The 19,243-nt window shown below is 38.8% G+C and overlaps 1 protein-coding gene across 1 annotated transcript; it reads right to left on the bottom strand.

Moving 5' to 3' along the window:
* Nucleotides 1-11: 11 nt before the first annotated feature.
* On the bottom strand, nucleotides 12-17,775 carry miga1 (mitoguardin 1). Its single transcript, XM_037788402.1, has 16 exons — nucleotides 17,634-17,775; nucleotides 14,928-15,087; nucleotides 11,571-11,733; nucleotides 10,695-10,813; nucleotides 9,622-9,754; nucleotides 9,313-9,449; nucleotides 7,819-7,942; nucleotides 7,634-7,734; nucleotides 4,919-5,028; nucleotides 4,715-4,787; nucleotides 4,297-4,383; nucleotides 4,113-4,211; nucleotides 3,849-3,983; nucleotides 3,411-3,464; nucleotides 3,127-3,243; nucleotides 12-2,433 (listed from the first exon to the last, which is right to left on the bottom strand). Exons 2-16 carry the CDS (start codon nucleotides 15,024-15,026, stop codon nucleotides 2,218-2,220), a joined length of 1,767 nt encoding a protein of 588 aa, XP_037644330.1. The 5' UTR covers nucleotides 15,027-15,087; nucleotides 17,634-17,775; the 3' UTR covers nucleotides 12-2,217.
* Nucleotides 17,776-19,243: the final 1,468 nt, after the last annotated feature.

The raw sequence follows: 19,243 nt of genomic DNA, 5'->3' as shown, positions 1-19,243 counted from the left end.
AACACGACCAATACATTCTCATCAGTCTTTATTTGCTTAATTTATACACAAAAACAAACATCTCACAAATGTAAAATTTTCTCCCCGTGTTGACAAAATAAAATCCACCTTAAAGGATAGTTTAACATTTTTCTTTCAGTCTTGAAACAATACTCTAATAGTCAAATGTACATTCAAACTTCTTGATCCATCATTCCTCCTGTTAATACTGGCTTTGAAAAGATCCCTTCATAATGCCATTAAAGAAATGGATTCTGTTTTAAAAAGACATCTAAAAGTTAATGAGGCTTCAGCAGTCTGAGTTGGACAGAGCAGAAGTTCAGTCCTTTTTAATGTGCTATTATCTCCACTGCATACAAGCCAACCTTTAGACCTCAAAAATAGAGGGGATTTGGAAACTAAAGAGAGCCCCCCCCCCCCCCCCCCGGAAAATGTGATTTCTTTTAAACTTTTAAAGAATGAAAACTGCAAAAAATAATTATAAAGTACACTGCAACAGCAGTTTTATGCTTGAGTAGGTCTATTTCTTCCTTATACTCTCCATTTCCTTATTTTCTCACACACTGAAGTGCACTAAGTGCAGCTCAAACCGAGAGTAGCTCTCTTCCCCCAGAAAACAAAATTTGGTGTAGCTGTATTGTCCGAGTGGAAACAGTAGGGCTTATGGCTTTTACACACTCTACAGTGCCAGAAACAGGTTGAGACAAAGAAAAGGGGTGAAAAGTTGTCATAAATCGGGAGAGTTGTGAACCCGGGAGGAAACTGGGAGAAGGCAATGCGAAACGAGTCTCGCGGGAAAATCGTGACGGTTTGCAAGTATACTCCACTGTAGTTCAGCATTGAACTAACTTCCATTATTGATTAATCTGCCTTTTATTTTCTCAATTTGGTCAGCACAAGTTACTCAAGCCCATAATGACATGTTCAAATGTCTTGTTTTATCTATTTAAAAAAACCAAAAAAAAAACATTACCATCTAAAACTATTAAACCAACTCTAAAGTAAACACCGTCCAAGGGAATTTCAAACTAAAAGACTTGAATCTAACTGGATATGACTCAGACTGTTGCAGCCTCACATTAGTTTCAGCTGAACTTCAGATATTACCAGAAGGAACGACCACAGTGACCAGTTACTCTTTCGTAGTTCACAGACCTGAAAAAACATGAATCTATCCTTTTAAGAGGAAAATTCTGCAAATGACAACCAACAATGTGAATCACTCCTAAAATCTATATCTAGCATTTTTGGAACATGAACTCTTCATCGCAGGTTTATTTCTTCCTGCAGTAACTGTTGCTCTAAGCTTCATGTTGTGTTCTATACATGGCAGTGACTGATCAGCAGAGCAGACGATAATATATTGTAGTGTTAAGACCGACATTCAGTGATGAAGACAAGGCTTGAATATGTGCATTGACAGTAAGGCTTCTTGCGTGTTGTTGAGCAGCTGCAGGATTATGTAATAGTGATATATATATAATCTTATTTCCTGTAGCTGACTGTAGGATGGGATTAAAGGCCTTGTAGGCTGCTTCATTTAAATATTGTGTCTCTGCTGCTTTTAAGTAAACTACATGTAATGACTCCGACACATTTTTCATACTCTATTTCCCTGTGCAACGTGTGCTTGTAACAAAAACTAAGTACATTTAATGGTTTTGCATTGTTGATGTTCAGAAGGATGTGGAAATACATCTAATAAATCTCTATGATAAAGTTTATTATCAACATTGATGCATACAGTCTACAACTACAACTTCTAAAAAATAAATCCTGCAACTTTATAGTAAAATAAATACTGTAAAATACCCTTTTTCTTCACACAAATTGCTCTTTAACAGCAATAAATATGCCTTTAATTTACACAGCGGAATATATCTACTACTGTCAAATGTCTCACAGCAAGTTTAAATATTATTGCCATGATATTTTAAAACTAATGTGGCACAGTGAAAGACGAGGCCACACTGGAGGTAATGATCAAGTGTGAAGGCAAGACAGTTGGTACAGTTTTATCCTCAGATACAGAGCACAAAGCATGATGGGAGATGTGATGAGTGCGCGTCAGACTGCGGTGAAACGGTGTTTTCTTGAATGAGCCGTTTTGTGCAACGGTTGGTGTGAACTCACCGTTGAATAAATGCTGACGTTTCCATCATGTGGTGTTTTGATGACGCGGGTCTGTTAGGATACTTTTAGTCCCCCCGTCTCTCACTACACCCGAGCCTCCAGCAGGGCGCTGGGCAGCAGCTGCACCGGAGGGGAGCCGCAGCCGTTGACGTGCCGCAGGGAGTCGGCTCCCAGGTACGCCACCAACAGTTCAGAGCGCCGGTGCAGCAGACAGAGCATGTCCTCCGCTAGACTCTCCACTGAAGAGTAGCGCACTTTGTCCAGGTCAAAAATGTCCTTCAGGAAGTACAGCACCTGATCCTGAAGGAGAAGAGAGGACACTTTTAGGACGGGTGCTTAAAGGGTAACTTGGGTATTTTTCAACCTGGACCCTATTTTCCCATGGTTTTGTGTCTAACTGACTAACAGGGACAACAAATTCGGAAATTGGTCAGAGCCAGAGTATACGGATATTCAGATATCACAACGAGACTTCTCCTTGAGCGGGACTTGGTTATTCACTGGTACTGTGAAATGCATTGAGAGAGTTTGAGAGATGAGCTGCCTCTGCATTTTGTCCTATTTAAGGTATATTAATAACATTACCTGCAGGTTAATTGCTAAGTCTTTCTAGCATACTGGTATGTTAAGTGATTGGTCATTTTTGTGTCGGAGCTATTAAAGAAAGTATCTGATATCTTGCATACTAATGAGTCTTGGAGTGGCTTCATTATTTTTCAACGTGGACCCAGTGTTTCCATGTTTTTGTGTCTAACTGACGAATAAGGACACCAATTTGTGGTTGTCCCCATCAATCACTTAGACACAAAAACATGGCTACAGTTTTTCCTCTGTTTTATTTATTAGTATGATTTTGTGTGCCCTCTTTGTATATATAATTATATAATATATTATTATATTATATATAATATTATTGTATATTATTATTATTTAAATATCTGACTACTGTTTTATTTCTTATTGATCACGTTATGTTCTGGTGCTGAGACCGACCTTGAAGAAGCAGCAGAAGTCATGCAGGGAGCTCTTGGGCCCCAGGAAGCCCCAGGCCAGGACGGGGCTGATCTGTTCACACACGGCGTAGAAATGAGCGATGAAGCCGTCCGACACCTGAGACATAAAAGAGTGGATAGGTTACTGAAGGAACCGTCCTAACATCGTGGTTATTTGGTGTTTCCAGCCCTAATGACCTGAGATAAAAGTAGATAAAGCATTGAGGCTGATCTCTGAAGACATTGTACAAACAATAAATTTTGAACGTTTTGTTGGAGGTGTACCTTCATGTGCTGTCTCTTCTGCTTCATCACTGACCAACAACTAGATGCCACCGCCTGTGAAATACAAGCAGGTTAAATCATTTATGAAAAGCCCAAATAGTCAAAAATGAAATGCACCAACTTAAAAATAAAAAGCATGATACAGGAAACTACAAAGTCTCAGAAACATGTGGAAAAACATACAGTATTAATCTCTATATTTGACATTTTCAAACTGACATCATCAATATTTATGCACATGCTGTACACAATCAACAGCCGTGTCTGGAAGTATTACTGTTCTGTAAGATGTCCACTTCTGTTTACAATTTAATTTTCAGAATTACAAGTTATGGTGGTAAAATAATTTAAGAAGTATAACATAATGCATTGTCATGTCTGATCCCCTCTACTCTGCTGCCAGTGATCCGTTGAAGTGTGCTTGTGTGTTTTACTCACCGTCTCCTTGAAGGAGCTGTTGAGCCAGCGGTTGTTGATCACGTTCTGGATGGAGATGGGTGGATTCTCCAGGTCCTCGAATGAGTCCATCAGGATGAAGTCCAGCACGATATCGTAGAAGTTCAAGTGCTTCACCTGGTGAGGGTCAGTAGGAAACATTATAGTTTAAAAAAAAGAAGAGAGGCCATCCACTGCTGTTGGTAGCATTTTGTGATCAGACAGGTTGTAGAGGAGTTTAATAATTCGGTAGCGCAGCACTCGTACCCCTCGCGTGGCCAGCTCCACCTCTGTGTTCTCCCAGTGCTCCGTGTGCTCCAGGAAGGAAATCATCTCCTCAAACTCTTCCTCGAATCTCTTTGGGCTCTGAAAAACCAAACGATAACAACATTTAGGAAGGGAAGCAGTCATTGACGATCTTCTTATACACTAGTCATGGCTTCAGTCTCACCTTCTGTGCTTTAACAATAATGGAAGACAGTATTTTCTTTCCCGTGTCGGCTAGAAACAGCCGCGTCGTTCTCTCGCACAAAATGAGCTGGAGAAAAAAAAACAAAAACATTTTAATCAAACGGATCCTTTTTTACTTTAAAGTTGAAAACTATAATTCTACACATGGTGGCTTTAAATGAGTGAGTTAAATGGTTCCCATCTGTGACATTAACATGCATTTTATTCAGTAAGGTCACACATTTCTATAAATTTAATATTTTTATACCTTCCTGGTTGTTTTAGCCGTATGAATATTAATTATGTTTATACGATACACCAATAAAAAAGCTAAAAAACACAATCTGGAAACAACTTATCACATGGGTTTCCCTTCATTTATGTTATCATGATGACAATTCGTGAGGTTTTTACTGTACCTGACATGCCTGACGCACACAGTGCAACTTGGCCAGGAAATCAATGTCCCCGAGACACTCGAGCATCTCAGTCCTGACGATGAAAATAAAAAAAAAAAACCTGATTCAAACGTTGGCAGACAAACTAATGAACTCCACACAGCGCGCTCCAGGAATGTAGGTTCTCTGTGTTTCATGTGTGTTCCACGAAATGAGTTTAATTACCGCAGCACCCTGCAGGAGATGTCGCCATCCTCGGCCATCTGCAGCGCCTCTTCGTAGAAAAGGTGATGACCCAGAGCGAGGACGCTCCTCAGCTCCCGGTGCTCCGACAGCTGTTACAGAGACACGCAGCAGGGGTAGAGAGAAAGATGATTATGGAGTAAATAATGATCATTTCAATCCTCATTCCTGCTCCTTATTAATAATGCAGTAGGTCCAGACCCCAAAGACTTTACTGCCATTCCCCCCAGTCATCTTGTGCTGTACATAGTTGTGTTTGGTACCAGCAATTCATATGAAATATGGCTAGCAATGGGGAGGGAACCCAATATATTTTCATCTGGAAATTGTATTAATATACACTTTAAAACATGAGAAATGTCAGGTAAAACAAGTTAACAATATAACAAATAAAGTGATTTTTTTTCATACCTCCATTGCTATTATTGAATTTATTTATTTTTAAGTGTAAAGGAAAAGTAAAAGGAAAAGATTCCCTTGGCTAATAGAGATGGCTATCTTGATGAATCTAATGGAAAGTGATTTGAACCTGGATGGTTTTAGTTCTTTTTTTGCTTGTTTTTTGCTTGTTTGTTTGTTTCTTTCCTGAATGCACTTGATTTTATTGTGATGTATAACTGTTAGAGCTGTCAAAATTCATGCGATAATAACGCGTTACCACAAATTTGTTTCAACGGCACTAGTTTCTTTAACGCAACTCGATCTTTCGGAGGTTTTAAAGCTAGAGTGAAGATACTGGCATCATATGAAATTAGAAAAACCTAAGGAATCCATTGGTACCAACCATGTCATACCAGCTCGTTGGGAAGGAGGCTAAATAACGCTCAAAACTTACTCAACATTTTAGCAAGGAAAAACGGACATGGCCATTTTCAAAGGGGTCCCTTGACCCCTGACCTCCAGATATGTGAATGAAAATGGGTTCTATGGGTTTCTGGACAATAAATGTCATTGTTTTGTGTTGTTAATTGATTTCCAATAATAAATATATACATACATTTGCAAAAAAAAGCATATTTGCCCACTCCCATGTTGATAAGAGTATTAAATACATGATCTTTAAGGTACATTTTGAACAGATAAGTAAATGTGTGATTAATAGACGCAAGTAAATTATTAGTAATTGTCTTCTGTAAACCCTCTGGCTGCCAATAATAATAATAATAATAATAATAATAATAATGCTGTAGATCCTTCTGTATGCATGCAAAAACAGAAAGCTTTTGGATTCTGACACCAAAACCTTTGAGGAAGAAGAGGTACACACATCCAAAATAAAACTCTTTAACAAGTGCTTGACAAGGAAATATCCAGGCATCCACAGTTTGTTTGCTCCCACAATAATTCTTTATTCACTGTTGTATTTTTTTTTCAGACAGCTAAACTCAACATTATGTTAAAGACAATAAAAGGAAAGATGCGTGTAAAGATTCTAATCAAGGTGACTGGTGCTGAACATTGAGGTCAACCTGGTCTCATGTCCCACCTAGAATAAATACAGGTTGTCCTGGAACACAGTGTTAACTTCCTAAGTCACATCTGACCTCTGGACTTTACCCCGGCCGTTATTAGTTCATAAACTGGGCCGTTTTCCCGACCAGACAGAGATCTCTCTCCATGTTGTTGTGGTGCGTGAAATTTAAAGCTAAAACAGCTGCAGAGTAACAGCGAGCTGTTTGTTGTATACCGAAGAATGTTGAATGTCTATTTATAAGCACGAGTGACCCAGTTTGACTCGTCTCTCTTCACTCACTGGTCTGTCTGTCTTCACTCACTGGTCTGTAAGTGGTTAAACAGGTTTGAGGGCTTAAATGCCTTCATTTAAAGCTTTTATGCATTTTTAAAGATGCATTTACTTAATCGAAGGTGAAGTCCTTTATCTGAACATTTCCAGGAATTTAGCTTCAGTAAACAAATTCTTAACAACCACTTTATTTCTGTACTTAGTGGGTCAAGTGCTCCGGTAGCAGCGGATACGCAGCTCGAGCCCCCACAGTGACTTAAGCAGATAAGCTGAGTGCAGGTAAACACGCCGGCTGGTGAACGGACTGGAAGATCACAGCTACTTGAATCAAACTCCTGCTGGGATTTGATGCCTCAGACGGTTTGAGATCTAGACGTTTGCTTGTTGCAGGTGCTCACCTGAAGCATCTTGTTTATTACACTACTGTTCACTACACCAATATTCTACCTTATTATTAGCAAGTGACACCTACATGATTATTTCTAACTGATATTAGATTATTTTGCAAGACAATGAGATGTCCCATTTTCAGTTGTAGCAACACATTGAATAGTATCAAAACATCAATACAATACTCTCTTAGTGAATCGCTCTTTTCACCTCGTGTTTTGATCATAATCTGCATTAATATGCATAAGAATGCTGTGTGAGGGAAAGATGAAAAGATAATATCTTCTGTTTTGTAACCACATCTGAGTAGGGCTGTGTATTGGCGAAACGATACATATCATGACATTCAATATATCATGTTATGAGTGTTATTTCTTATGATTATTTCCACCAAATGTGGACTTTGCTTAATGAAAGCTTCTCTAAAAGTCTGAGATGGTCTTTTGTAGACGACTGACAAAAAGGTAAAGAGTTGCTGAGATGTATTTAAGATGACTAATTCATTGTTTTGGCATTTATCGGCCTTTGCTTATTTACAGCCTGATGATGAGAGCGTTTCTCACCTCAGCAGCAGACACAAATGAGTCGGTGGAGGCGATGCTGTTGCTGTCTCTCAGACAGGCGTCGTCCAGCTCCTCTCTGGACAGAATGTCTGCCATTTTATCTGCGATGGAGAATAGTCATTGTAATGTGTTGCAGAATAGGGTATTGATCGTGGAAATTACATAATGTTGTAAGAGTGACTCACCCTGGCTGTTGCTGTGGGACGAGGGCTCCGACATGCACAACACTCCCTCAAACTCCTCCTGGAGGCTGTAGGCCCTCTGCAGCAGAGACTTGAGCCTGTGGATGAACTCTGCACTGATGACGTCCTGAACACAAAGACACAAAAATTCAACTAGTCTTAAATGCTAGGAAAGTCGAACTCAACTTACAGACCAGGAAAGCTCCTAGCCCATCACATGTACATTACCTGAACCTGTAGAAATGAGTGCATAATATTTCACTTCAAATTTCTTTTTTTTTAAATTAATTTCATTTTTATTTATTCTGTATTATATTTTTTATTTATTACTATTTGTATTATTTTCTTTCCTTTAATATAAGTTTCCAATGCATTATTTAATTGTGTTTGTCTGATATGTTTATTATTACCAAGCCAGGATATCTTTCAGTTTAATTATCCCCTGTGACGATTCTTAAAAAGCTTTCTAGGACTGAGACGGGGATATCCTCGACAGAAGACTTGAGCAGCAAACTAGACGCATGTTTGGGTGCCCAAGATTAACTATTTGACCCGCACTAATAGTGGTTGGAGAGCCAAAAAGTTAGCCGTTACACAATCCAAACTGTGTGACACAACGGTGGGTTGAGAGTACTGATTATTCATATATGTGACCTGGAGTGCAGCGTTTGTGGGCAGTATACTCCTCTCTACCTTCCGGGTATAAAAGGATTACAGAGTACACACACAGTTCAGAAAATGCTGGCAGGGCTTGAATCAATACACCGACTCTTTGGTCTCAAGCTGAGGAAGATGCTGTCCAATTATTTTATTTATTTGTAGAACAAGTTAAAGTCTGTATAAACTATTTACAGGTTGTCAGGAGTAATTTTATAAGACAAAATTAGGGTTGAAACGATTCCTCTAGGAACTCCAGTAATTCGATTACAAAAAAATCATCAATCAAATTCTTTGCGAGAGCGCACAGCGAGCAAGATCCTGAATATTAATTAATTAATTAATATAAATTTTGAATAGGAACACACAATCACAGTTCGATCAGTTAAAGTTATAATATATTTATAGGAGTAGTCCATAAGATGCGTACCTTTTTTAAAGTAATTTGAAATTAGTATTTATTTAATTATTTGTTTGCTTTTCAGAATTTTTTTTATTTAAAACCCAGAATGTAATATGACACTTAAATGCACTAAATGGGTTTAGTTTTGACAGATAATATTATTTTATCCAAATTAAGTAATGAAAAAAATCTTGTTCATTTTAAGAAACCCATCTTATTTTTCTCTTTTGTATATTTCTCCTTAATAAAGCAAAAGTATTTTTTTATCTGATTAATTGATGGAATAAATCGGTAGAATATTTGATTACTAAAATAATCGATAGTTGTAGAACTAGAAAAAAATGGCACTTCCTTCAGCTCTATTCCTGCTGATGTGTGACATTAGAATAGATTAAATGTGTTGAATTGGTTTTAAATATCACGGTGTGTGTGTTCACCTCCATGCTCTGCTCAGCGATGGCGTCTCCAGCTCCCGTTTTGACGGATGCACAGCTGGCATCGTCGTCGCCCTGCCTGCTCCTGAATGTCAGCGCTTCCTCCCACCGCCGTAGAGCCTCCTCGAATAAATCCATACCTGCACAAACACACACACATAAACTCAGAGTCTCCCGAGACAATCACAACTCAAAAGCTCCATTTTGAAACAAAGCAAAACTAAAAAACATTATATCAGCTCATTTATTGTGTGTTCCAGTCTCCTTATTACAAACACAGTGAGGTGACGTAATGTGTGCACGTTTCTTTACCCATGAGGTACAGGTTCTCAGGAGTGGTCACAGGTAAGTTGACCACACTGCAGATATCAGCTTCCCCCGCTCTGTCCCAACAGCTGGATTCATTTGCGCAGGTGCTGCCGCTGGATGAGTTCATGCTTTTTACCTGCAAAGACACAGCGGAAGAACATAGTTAGGCTTCCAGCAGTGGAAACATCACAAATACAATGCAGGCCAACCCTACCGACTCAGCATTTCTGTTGTGTTTTCATGAGTCTAGAAAAGCTGTGGTGAAACTACAAATATTTCTAATTAACTGCCGATCACATGTACAAGTTTTCTGGTTCACACTGGATCGTCCTATATAATCAGCCCAATCTACAGAGCATATGCCAAATAATAAACTTTATTTGATCACCTACTTATTTCATCATTTAGCATTAAAAGGGACTGTAGGTAACTTTTTACATGTATAAATTGTTTGTTTTTTTGCCAATGTGTGAACAGGTTGTAACCAAACCTAAAAAATGAGACCTTCCGTGACTTTTTTTGGTTTCCTTTATCAGCCTTTAGACTGCTTTTAATGTGAAGAACCTGGGCCCTCAGTTTTAAAGCTAGAGTGAAGATGCTGGCATCATATGAAACTAGAAAACCTAACCAGGAATCCATTGGAACCATGTCACACTAGCGTGTCGTGAAGGAGGTTAAATAACGCTCCAAACTTACGCAAAATTTTGGTGAGGAAAAACTGTCATGGCCATTTTCAAAGGGGTCCCCTGACCTCTGACCTCAAGATATGTGAAAGAAAATGAGGGTTTCTGGACAACATATGTCATTGTTTTGGGTTGTTAATTGATTTCCAATAATAAATATATATATACATTTGCATAACCCAATCATATGTGCCCACTCCCATGTTGATAAGAGTATTAAATACTTGACAAATTTCCCCTTAAGGTACATTTTGAACTGATACAAAAAAATGCAATTCATTTGCGATTAACAATGCACAATCATACGATTAATCGCGGTTCAATATTGTAATCGATTGACAGCCCTAATAACAACATAATACTGTTTACATTAAAACTCTGCCTGTGTCTTACCGAGGCCAGGCTCAGCAGAGACCCGGACAGCTTCCTGTAGTCTCCTGCATTGAGAAGCAGACCAGAGGAGAAGCCGTTCTTGGAGTTGAGGGAGAGAGTGATGTTTTGACTGGTGTTATCTGGGAGAGATAAAGATGACAGTTCAGAGATAATGTTTAAAGAGATAAGATCAGAATACAGTGATCACACGGCATGAGCATGTAGCAGGATTACACAATGGATAAACCACGTTCGCCAATTTGACAAGCGACTGAAACGAACATTTTATGGGAATTTTGCCCTAGTTGCTAATGTGTTGGAATCACTTCCATCCTCTTTAAATGATTGACTTTGTGGCTCACCTGCTGCTGAGAGCTGGTTTGCAAAAAACTGTTTCCAGCTCAGGCTCATTTTTTTTTAGATTCATACACAGTTTGTAGAGATTTGCTTTGGAGAGTGTACCAGCGGGGACAACAGTCAAGAGTCTACCTCTGTCATCATTTATTCAAATGTACATGCTGTATTGTATGTTAATTACCACCTGGGTCACATTCTAGCATTATCAAGAGTTTATTAAATCCCATCATTACCCATTAGCATGAGTCTTACATTAACTGATGTAGAAACAGAATTAGCTTTGTAAACATACTCTTTGTGAACTTTGCCCTGGCCAACTGCTCATTTGACTCCATTTAATCCTGCATTTCTGTTAATTTGTCTTTGCGACTCTAATCAGTGGTAAATCTTCTAACGTGAGATTAAATGAGGTAAAGCATTTATCTGGAGCTTGCTGTTTACAGTTCAAGGTAACACAGTAGTAGTCAATCTGATTACATCACAAACCACTATCTGGGCTAACGTACTACACGGAGATCCCAGAGGGAGAGGAGGTTTTACCGTTCTCCGCTGAGGCCAGGGGGATGAACTCAAAGCCAGCCTGCTCCCACTGAGCCTTCTTTCTGCCCTTCCTCCTCTGGAAGCGGCGAGCGAGGAAGAGGAGCGAGACGGCACCGAAGGCCGTGGCCGCCACCAGCTTCTTGGTGCCTGCGCTGACACTCACCTGGAGGACGGGTAGAGGGAGAAACAACTGAAGTTAAATGTTTATGCATCTTAAAAAGAAGCCTGAGCAGCACACTGGTTTCTTCTCTATTTGGTTAGTCAAAAAAAAAAAAAAAAGCTCATGTTTTTCTGTAGCTTCACACCTCGTTATTTAATTATCACATCCCTTTTACTGACTGTGGGAGTTAGACAATTATTAAATTCAAACTCAAAAGATCTAGAGCTGCAACAATTAATCGATCAGTTGTCAACTATGAAATTAATCGGAAACTATTTTGATAATTGATTAATCAGTTTGAGTAGTTTTTTAAGAAAAGAAAGTGTAAATTCTTTGATTCCAGCTTCTTAAGTGTCAATATGTTCTGGTTTCTTTACTCCTCTATGACAGTAAACTGAATGTCTTTGAGTTATGGACAAAACAAGACATTTGAGGACGTCATCTGGGGCTTTGGGAAACACTGATTTTTCACCATTTTCTGACATTTTATAGACCAAACAACTAATCAATTAATCAAGAAAATAATCGACAGAGTAATCAAAAATGAAAATAATCTGTAGTTGCAGCCCTAAAAAGATTCCAAATCGAATCTCAATACCAACCATAGCACTAGGTATGTATGCACGGCTGCTTTGCATTAAACCTTCAGTGGGCAGTATATTTTTGGCATCGTTGGGCAAAGATTCCATAATAACCTTTCAGCATATTGTAATTCAAGTGTTCTGAAAGATAACTAGACTTCTGCACCTCCTCATGGCTCTGTTTTCAGGCTTTAAAAGATTGTGACGGGAGACTTTGGCCAATCACAGGTCATTTCAGAGAGAGAGCGTTCCTTTTGGCTGTTCATTCAACGGAGGCAGCTGTCAATCACTCGCAAAGTCTGATCAAAGGGTCAAACTAGGCAGCGCTGTTCAAATATTAATCAATATTCTGTTACTGTAATGCCTATTTCTCTCCTCAAATGTTTTCAGAAACATCTTGTAGTGTACTGTTTAGCTGTAAAATGAGAAAGCTTGCTCCGGCTGGTGGGCGGTGCTCAACATGGCGGCCGAGTCACAATCTTTTCATAAACTACATGATGTTTCTGAAAAACATTTGAGGAGAGAAATAGGCATTACAGTAACAGAATGTTGATTCATATTTGATCAGCGCTGCCTAGTTTGACCGTTTGGTTGGAGTTCACAAGTGATTGACTCGTGGCTCTCATAAACGGCAGCTGGATGGCAGACTCCAGATCAGCTCTGATTGGTTGTTTTCCTCCGGTCTGTGAAATCTTGCAGATGCCATTAGGAGTACCCGACACCGGAGGACACCGGAGGACACAGAGGCACATGATTTTTGTCCGATAACCTGTCTCATGCACTACTGTCAGGATATAGTGACCGTTTTATAAAAATAACTTTCTAAAATCATATTTGCTTCAATTGTACCCACTGCTGCTTTAAGCATTGTGTGAGAAATGTTTTGAAATGCAGAAACTTGCTCGTTAAACACAACAGAGGCAGAGACAACTGCGGTCTACAGCAACACGGGGTATCCAATGAATATCAGAGGTCAATGGTATATAGTGTCCAACGTCCAAAGTTGGATTCATCCTTGAAATTCTGTAACTGAGATTGTCAGATAATGTCAACTGCAACACTTGAACATATTGTCCGATGAAAGTTCATCTGAGGATGAATACTGTAACTCTACTGATGACATAACAGGCAGCACTGACAATCAGCTACCAGCCTGTCATCTAGATTTTAAAGAATCATTCTCAGATAGCGTGCATACAGTACCCCCTCCTCTGTCTATAGATAGAAACACTGAACAACCAGGGAGATTAGCCACACTGAAACAACAACTGATGATTACATAAACACACAGTTCGGAGCTATGACAACAGCAATAATATTGACCTTTTGTTGTAAAGTCACTAAAGGGATGGGATGATTGAAAAGGTGCTAAAGGCCTGCAGTTGTTCTTGTTCCTAAGAGGAGCACATGTCAGACGTGCTCTACCAGATTCTTAATGATATCAGATCTGCTATGTGACTCTGGCCACGCAGGCACGCACGCGCGCGCGCGCGCTCGCGCACGCACGCATGCACGCACACACCAAGAAACAACAAAATATTCACATGCAAAGGTGACAGTAATTTATTACAGGTCACGTTACAGTAATTGAGGACTTTTTAGTGTGCGTCTTCTTTTTGTGCATTTTTATAAATAAGCCATTTTAATTTGTACTTTATGTGTGTATTTGCTAAGTATAAATTAGGGCTTAACGAATTTGAACAAATATTTAATTGCAATTATTTTGACTGATAGGGAATAATGATTTTTACATCATTAGGGCTGCCCCCTCTTAGTCGATTAGTCGACTAATCAACATTTTGGTCTTAGTCGACTAAGATTTCTTTTGTCGATTAGTCATTTTTTATGCTTTTTTTCATGCATAATGACTTATTTCCAGGAAACTTATGAGCACATCTCTGGTAAACACAAGATACAAAGCGGTGCTTTTGTGTGAGTCTTTGTGGAGAAACTCAGTTTTACAGATCTGTCGATTAAATATACTAATCGATTAGTCGACTAAGAAGTTCTTTGGTCGAGGACAGCCCTAGAGTCCAGATACTATATGAGATTTTGGAGCATAATATCCTGGTAGGGCTTTAATTTATGTTTTATGTTACAGTAAACTGTTCTAGCCATACGGGGGGAAATATGATTCAAAAATATGGCAGTAAAGTAAAGAAAAAAAGTTCAATAGATATCAGCCATGTTGGAGACAGAGTGGATCTTTTTATGCAGGTCACTCACATATTTTTGGAAATGTCAAAAAATAATTGTATTTTGTGGGGAAATGAAATGGTATTGTAAGTGTTACAGCAAATACTAAGTCCCTCCTTATGAGTTTTATGATACTCTCCCTGTGTTTCTTGTACAAGAAACAGATAGATATTTTCTTAATTATTAATAACTAGTAAAAAAAAAAGCTATATTTTGGTCCAACAATTTATATTAAGACTAAACAAATGATACAGAAACACAGACAATGTTTGCAATACAGTTAAGAAAAGGAGAAAAATCTGACATAGTGCAACCGTACCCTCAACAACCTCGCCTCTCATGACGCAGATATGGAAAACAGTAGGAACCCCTCTATAACAAAGCAGTTGACAAACCCCCACCACTTTCAAACAGCCTCACCTGTGCCAGAGAGGCGTACACGGACAGCGGTAGGTCGACCATGCGCAGGGCAGCCGCCTTGACAGACAGCTGGGAGCTTGTGAGGGTCTCATGTGTCATTGTGGCGATCTATCCATGACTTGGCAACTCTCTTATCGTCATCGCCGTTCTGCCGTTGGAGCTGTGGGGACATGACACGCAAGGATTTAACCTTGGAGGCTCAGGAGGGGATATAATGACGTTATTACATAAATCCTCTCACAAACAGTTGTGTGCAAGTAGCATTGCTGGCCTAACCTGAGTAGAGTAGGGCTAATCAACCACTTAGATGTTTTATTAAAGGAACAATGTGTAACATTTTGGGGGATCTATTAGCAGAAATGGAATTTAATATATATAACTATGTTTTAATTAGTGTATAATCACCTGAAACTAAGAATTCTTGTGTTTTTGTTAGCCTTCATATCAACATAGGGAGCGGGTCCTCTATGGAGTCCGCCATGTTGCCCATTCTGGGCTCTACAGCAGCCCAGAATGGACAAACCAAACACTGGCTCTAGAGAGAGCCTTTCATGTTTTTACGTTACCTAAAGGCCACCATAGTTCTTTGACACCCTTGGAAAGGGATGGGTGAGAGGAGGTGTATTCAGTAGGCTTGCCGTGGTAGTCGGTGTTACCAGTGTTACACGGTGGTCGGGCACACACCGATTACATTATGTACCCACCGCCCCCACCGTGGTTTTGCTTTTTTTTTAAAAAACAGAAATAAAACCAATTTAGTTCATTTTCGCGTATCAACGCCGTGTTATAAATACATAGTCGGACGACAAACGCTACAATCTGAAAGTGAAAGTGTCTGCTCTGTATGGAGTCTCAGCTCAGAGTACCATGAGTCAGATTTCACACACGGGACAAGAGATAGTTGACAGACAAGACGATGGCGGAGGATTTGGTGATGAGGCAAAAAGCAAAAGCGCCTATTTGAAAAAAAAAATATTTCAGAATTAAACCAAACGCTATAAGGGAACTATAACGTTAATTGCCGCGAGGAGGACGGAGCGGTCACAGCCGGTGTGCGCAGCGGAGCAGCGCCGGCTGGAAACCTGCGTCCCCGCCGGAGAGGCCAGACACACAGCCACCCGACGTTAAAAAGATCAAAGTAAGCGCTCTACACATATTGACCGTCATCTTTTCTTGTAAAATGTCCAGAGTAATCGGTAACACCTGTGTTGTCACAGGTTTATTAACCGGTGGGAAAATGTCCTCAGTCACATCCCTAGTATTCAGTTGGTTACATTCTGCAACCTCAATGCTTGATGCCACTAAATCCTACACACTGCTCCTTTAAAACATTATTAATTACTGCATGAAAACTATCATGAAAGAACTGACAGATTGTCAAATGTGTGAGTCATTCACTTATCTAAAGGACTACCAGCACACCCACCAAAGGTATTTAAAGCCTTACTTTGCATCATACACGTTCCTGTACAAAGTGGCTGTCTGTGAGGAAATTAGAGGCTTTATCTTTCTGCAAACATAGTATTGCTTCGTCTCAACAAAGTCTCTCACTATAGGACCACATCTTCTAAGCCGCTGTGTATCCAGCTGACAAGACAACACGCAACATCCAATTAAACATGACAGGAGACTCATCGCATGGATGATTATCCCATTTGAGTCTTACCCTGCCAAATGTGGGTTTTTTGTGTCAATCATTTAATATGCTCATTAGGTGAGGTTTTGAGTCTCTTCAAATGCTGATTGATTTGCATTTTGTAAACATGAATGACATATCACATCTGCAGGGATGGTTTACAAGCAAAGCATAGATAGAGTGCCTAAAAATATGGATATACTACTGACAAGTTTACTTCAGGTCCTGTCTGCATTAAGCCACTAGCAATCTAGTAAATCAAGACTCAGACTAGTTACACAGTTTCTTTTGAACTTGATAGACATTAATAAGAGAGCAGATAATGTTACATCACTGCTCTACAGTACATTTATTTCCTTTATTCAATTTGGGAAAAGGTATCACTGTTATTTCTTGTCTATTCTGTTTAAGTCAACTTGTATGTTATGGTATTGTATTTTAAATCACTCTATTATATTTTAACTTATTTAAAATCCCTCTTAATTTTGCTTTAAATGCTACTTGAAGGCTGAAATATCCAAAGTTATAGCTTTCATTCATTAGCACAAAAACAAAAAACATCTCCCAATCATATAATCAGCAATTACTGTCAAGTTTCAAATAATGTTTTGAGGGATAAAACATGAATACAAGCAGCACCCTCTAGCTCTGAAACAGTCAGGTTAATCACATTAGCACATGGTTGGAAAATGATAGCACTCCTCTGTTATTGGCCTGGCTGAGCCAAGGCCTATGTGACGGAGGTGAGGACACGGGCGGACATCGGTCTTGGGGGTGAGGTTTATGACGCATGCGCAGTGTAACCAGAGTGCAGACCAGATTTTACTGCGCATGTGTGGTAACACAATGCTATGACATATTGATGACGCGTGTCTCAGCCTCCTTCTATAGGCCTTGGGGGGCTGAGCAGCTAATGCTAACTGCTCTAGCTAACAACGCTAATAACGGCTAGCAGCGTTAGCTACGTCTGTTAAACTGGCTTCAATTAAACAGTCTATCAAATCAACTCATCAACACGGTGGATTACTTTCTGACTGGTCGGGACAAACTGAAGGTATTAACATAGTTACCGTGACTTGTAGAGGTGTCCTCCGTAGCCTCCGTAGCCTCCCGGTTTCCTCCGGTGCCTCCTCCTCGGTTGACCTCAGCTGCTGCCGAGTGAAGGACTCGAGCTCAGCGCCCATCTAGCATACCTTTCAAAATAAAGGCATTGCTCCTTGTCATGTTTTAAGGAGTTTCAGCGCCCCCTCTTGGCTTTCTCTGGGTATTACAAATACATTCATGTCAGGTTTTTACTGTCAAATACACTGCTGATGGAGGCTTTTATTACATGACCATATAATTCACATCATGCATACATTATGCATGTTTGCACTACGTCAATATTTGCACTATCTGTTTATATCATGTTTATTTTTGTTTATAGCTTATTTTGTATATTGTATATTGGTAGAATTTCAATTTTTTAATTCTAACGTTTTTATCTATTATTTTGTTATTATACTGCTTACTTGCACCAACAAAACCAAAGCAAATTCCTAGTGTATACCTCTTACACCTGGCAATAAACAGGATTCTGATCTGATTCTGATAAATTCCGAGAGCCTCGATTGTCCCTTTTATTACTTCCATGAACATAGAGGCCACTTTCCACCAAGAAAAAAAGAAGAACTGTTAATTGATCAAAAATAAATAAATAAGCTCTTGGTGAGTCAAAAGTATGTGATACTAATTACTAAAACATTTTTGACTTTCTATCTCAAACTTTTGACCTAGTCTTTCATAATTATTTTTTAAAAGTCAACATTTCATTCATTCTCACTGTGCAATATCATTTCCACTTGTGCAATTTTGTTAATAGTCTGTTTATTGTCAATACTGTATATACTGCTCCTATTATTATACTTCCTTTTATTTAAATGGTTCATATTTTGTTACATTTTGTTTAGCCCTTTTTTTTACTGTGTTAGCTGATTCATCTTGTTTTTTGCACTATCCCCTTTACTGCTGTACACTGCAAATTTCCCCACTGCGGGACTAATAAAGGAATATCCTATCTTATCTTATCTTATTTCGACTTATTATCTACTATCTTTAACTTTCTATTCCATAATATTTACTCTAAAAAGTCAAATATTTTACTTATTATCACATCGCGTTTCACCACGTTTCTGTCATTTAGATGTCGTTATAACTATTTTACTTTAATATATGTTGATGTATCAGTATTATGTTTATAATTACCCCTTTTTTTCTACATGTAAATTTCTTTTTTTTTCATGCACAAATGGAAATGTTTATGTACATAAATATTGCAATTGCACTGTAAATTCAGCATAATTTAGTTTCAGTAAACAAATCTTTACAAAAAAGACACTAGATGGCGCTTGGGATGGGTAAACTTTACTGTGAGTTGTTGCCTTTATTATTTTCATCACCACTTTTTTTCCCCCCAGCCTACTAATTCTTAATATAATAAGTATTTTTTACATTTTACAGAACCTCTAGGCTATTTCAGTCACATACACATAGCCTACAATAACGTTACACAATACACATCTGCTACGCATGATCATTAATTTCGGTGTCAACATTTTAAGCTAATTAATTGTTGCTAATATTTTGCTCATTGTGATACTATTAGAAATGTGATGCTGTAAAAATATAAAAGGCATAAATG

The sequence above is a fragment of the Sebastes umbrosus genome, chromosome 12 (genome assembly GCF_015220745.1).
Source record: "Sebastes umbrosus isolate fSebUmb1 chromosome 12, fSebUmb1.pri, whole genome shotgun sequence".
NCBI classification, from domain to species: domain Eukaryota; kingdom Metazoa; phylum Chordata; class Actinopteri; order Perciformes; family Sebastidae; genus Sebastes; species Sebastes umbrosus.
The sequence above is the reverse complement of the archived record's forward strand: the minus strand, read 5'-3'. Positions and strand labels throughout refer to the sequence as shown.

Coding starts and splice junctions, on each gene's coding strand:
- miga1 (XM_037788402.1), bottom strand. CDS start 15,026: ATGACACATGAGACCCTCACAAGCTCCCAGCTGTCTGTCAAGGCGGCT. Junction 7,943..9,312: donor TCGCTGAGCAGAGCATGGAG/GTGAACACACAC, acceptor CTTTGTGTTCAG/GACGTCATCAGTGCAGAGTT. Junction 3,244..3,410: donor AGAAGAGACAGCACATGAAG/GTACACCTCCAA, acceptor TTTATGTCTCAG/GTGTCGGACGGCTTCATCGC.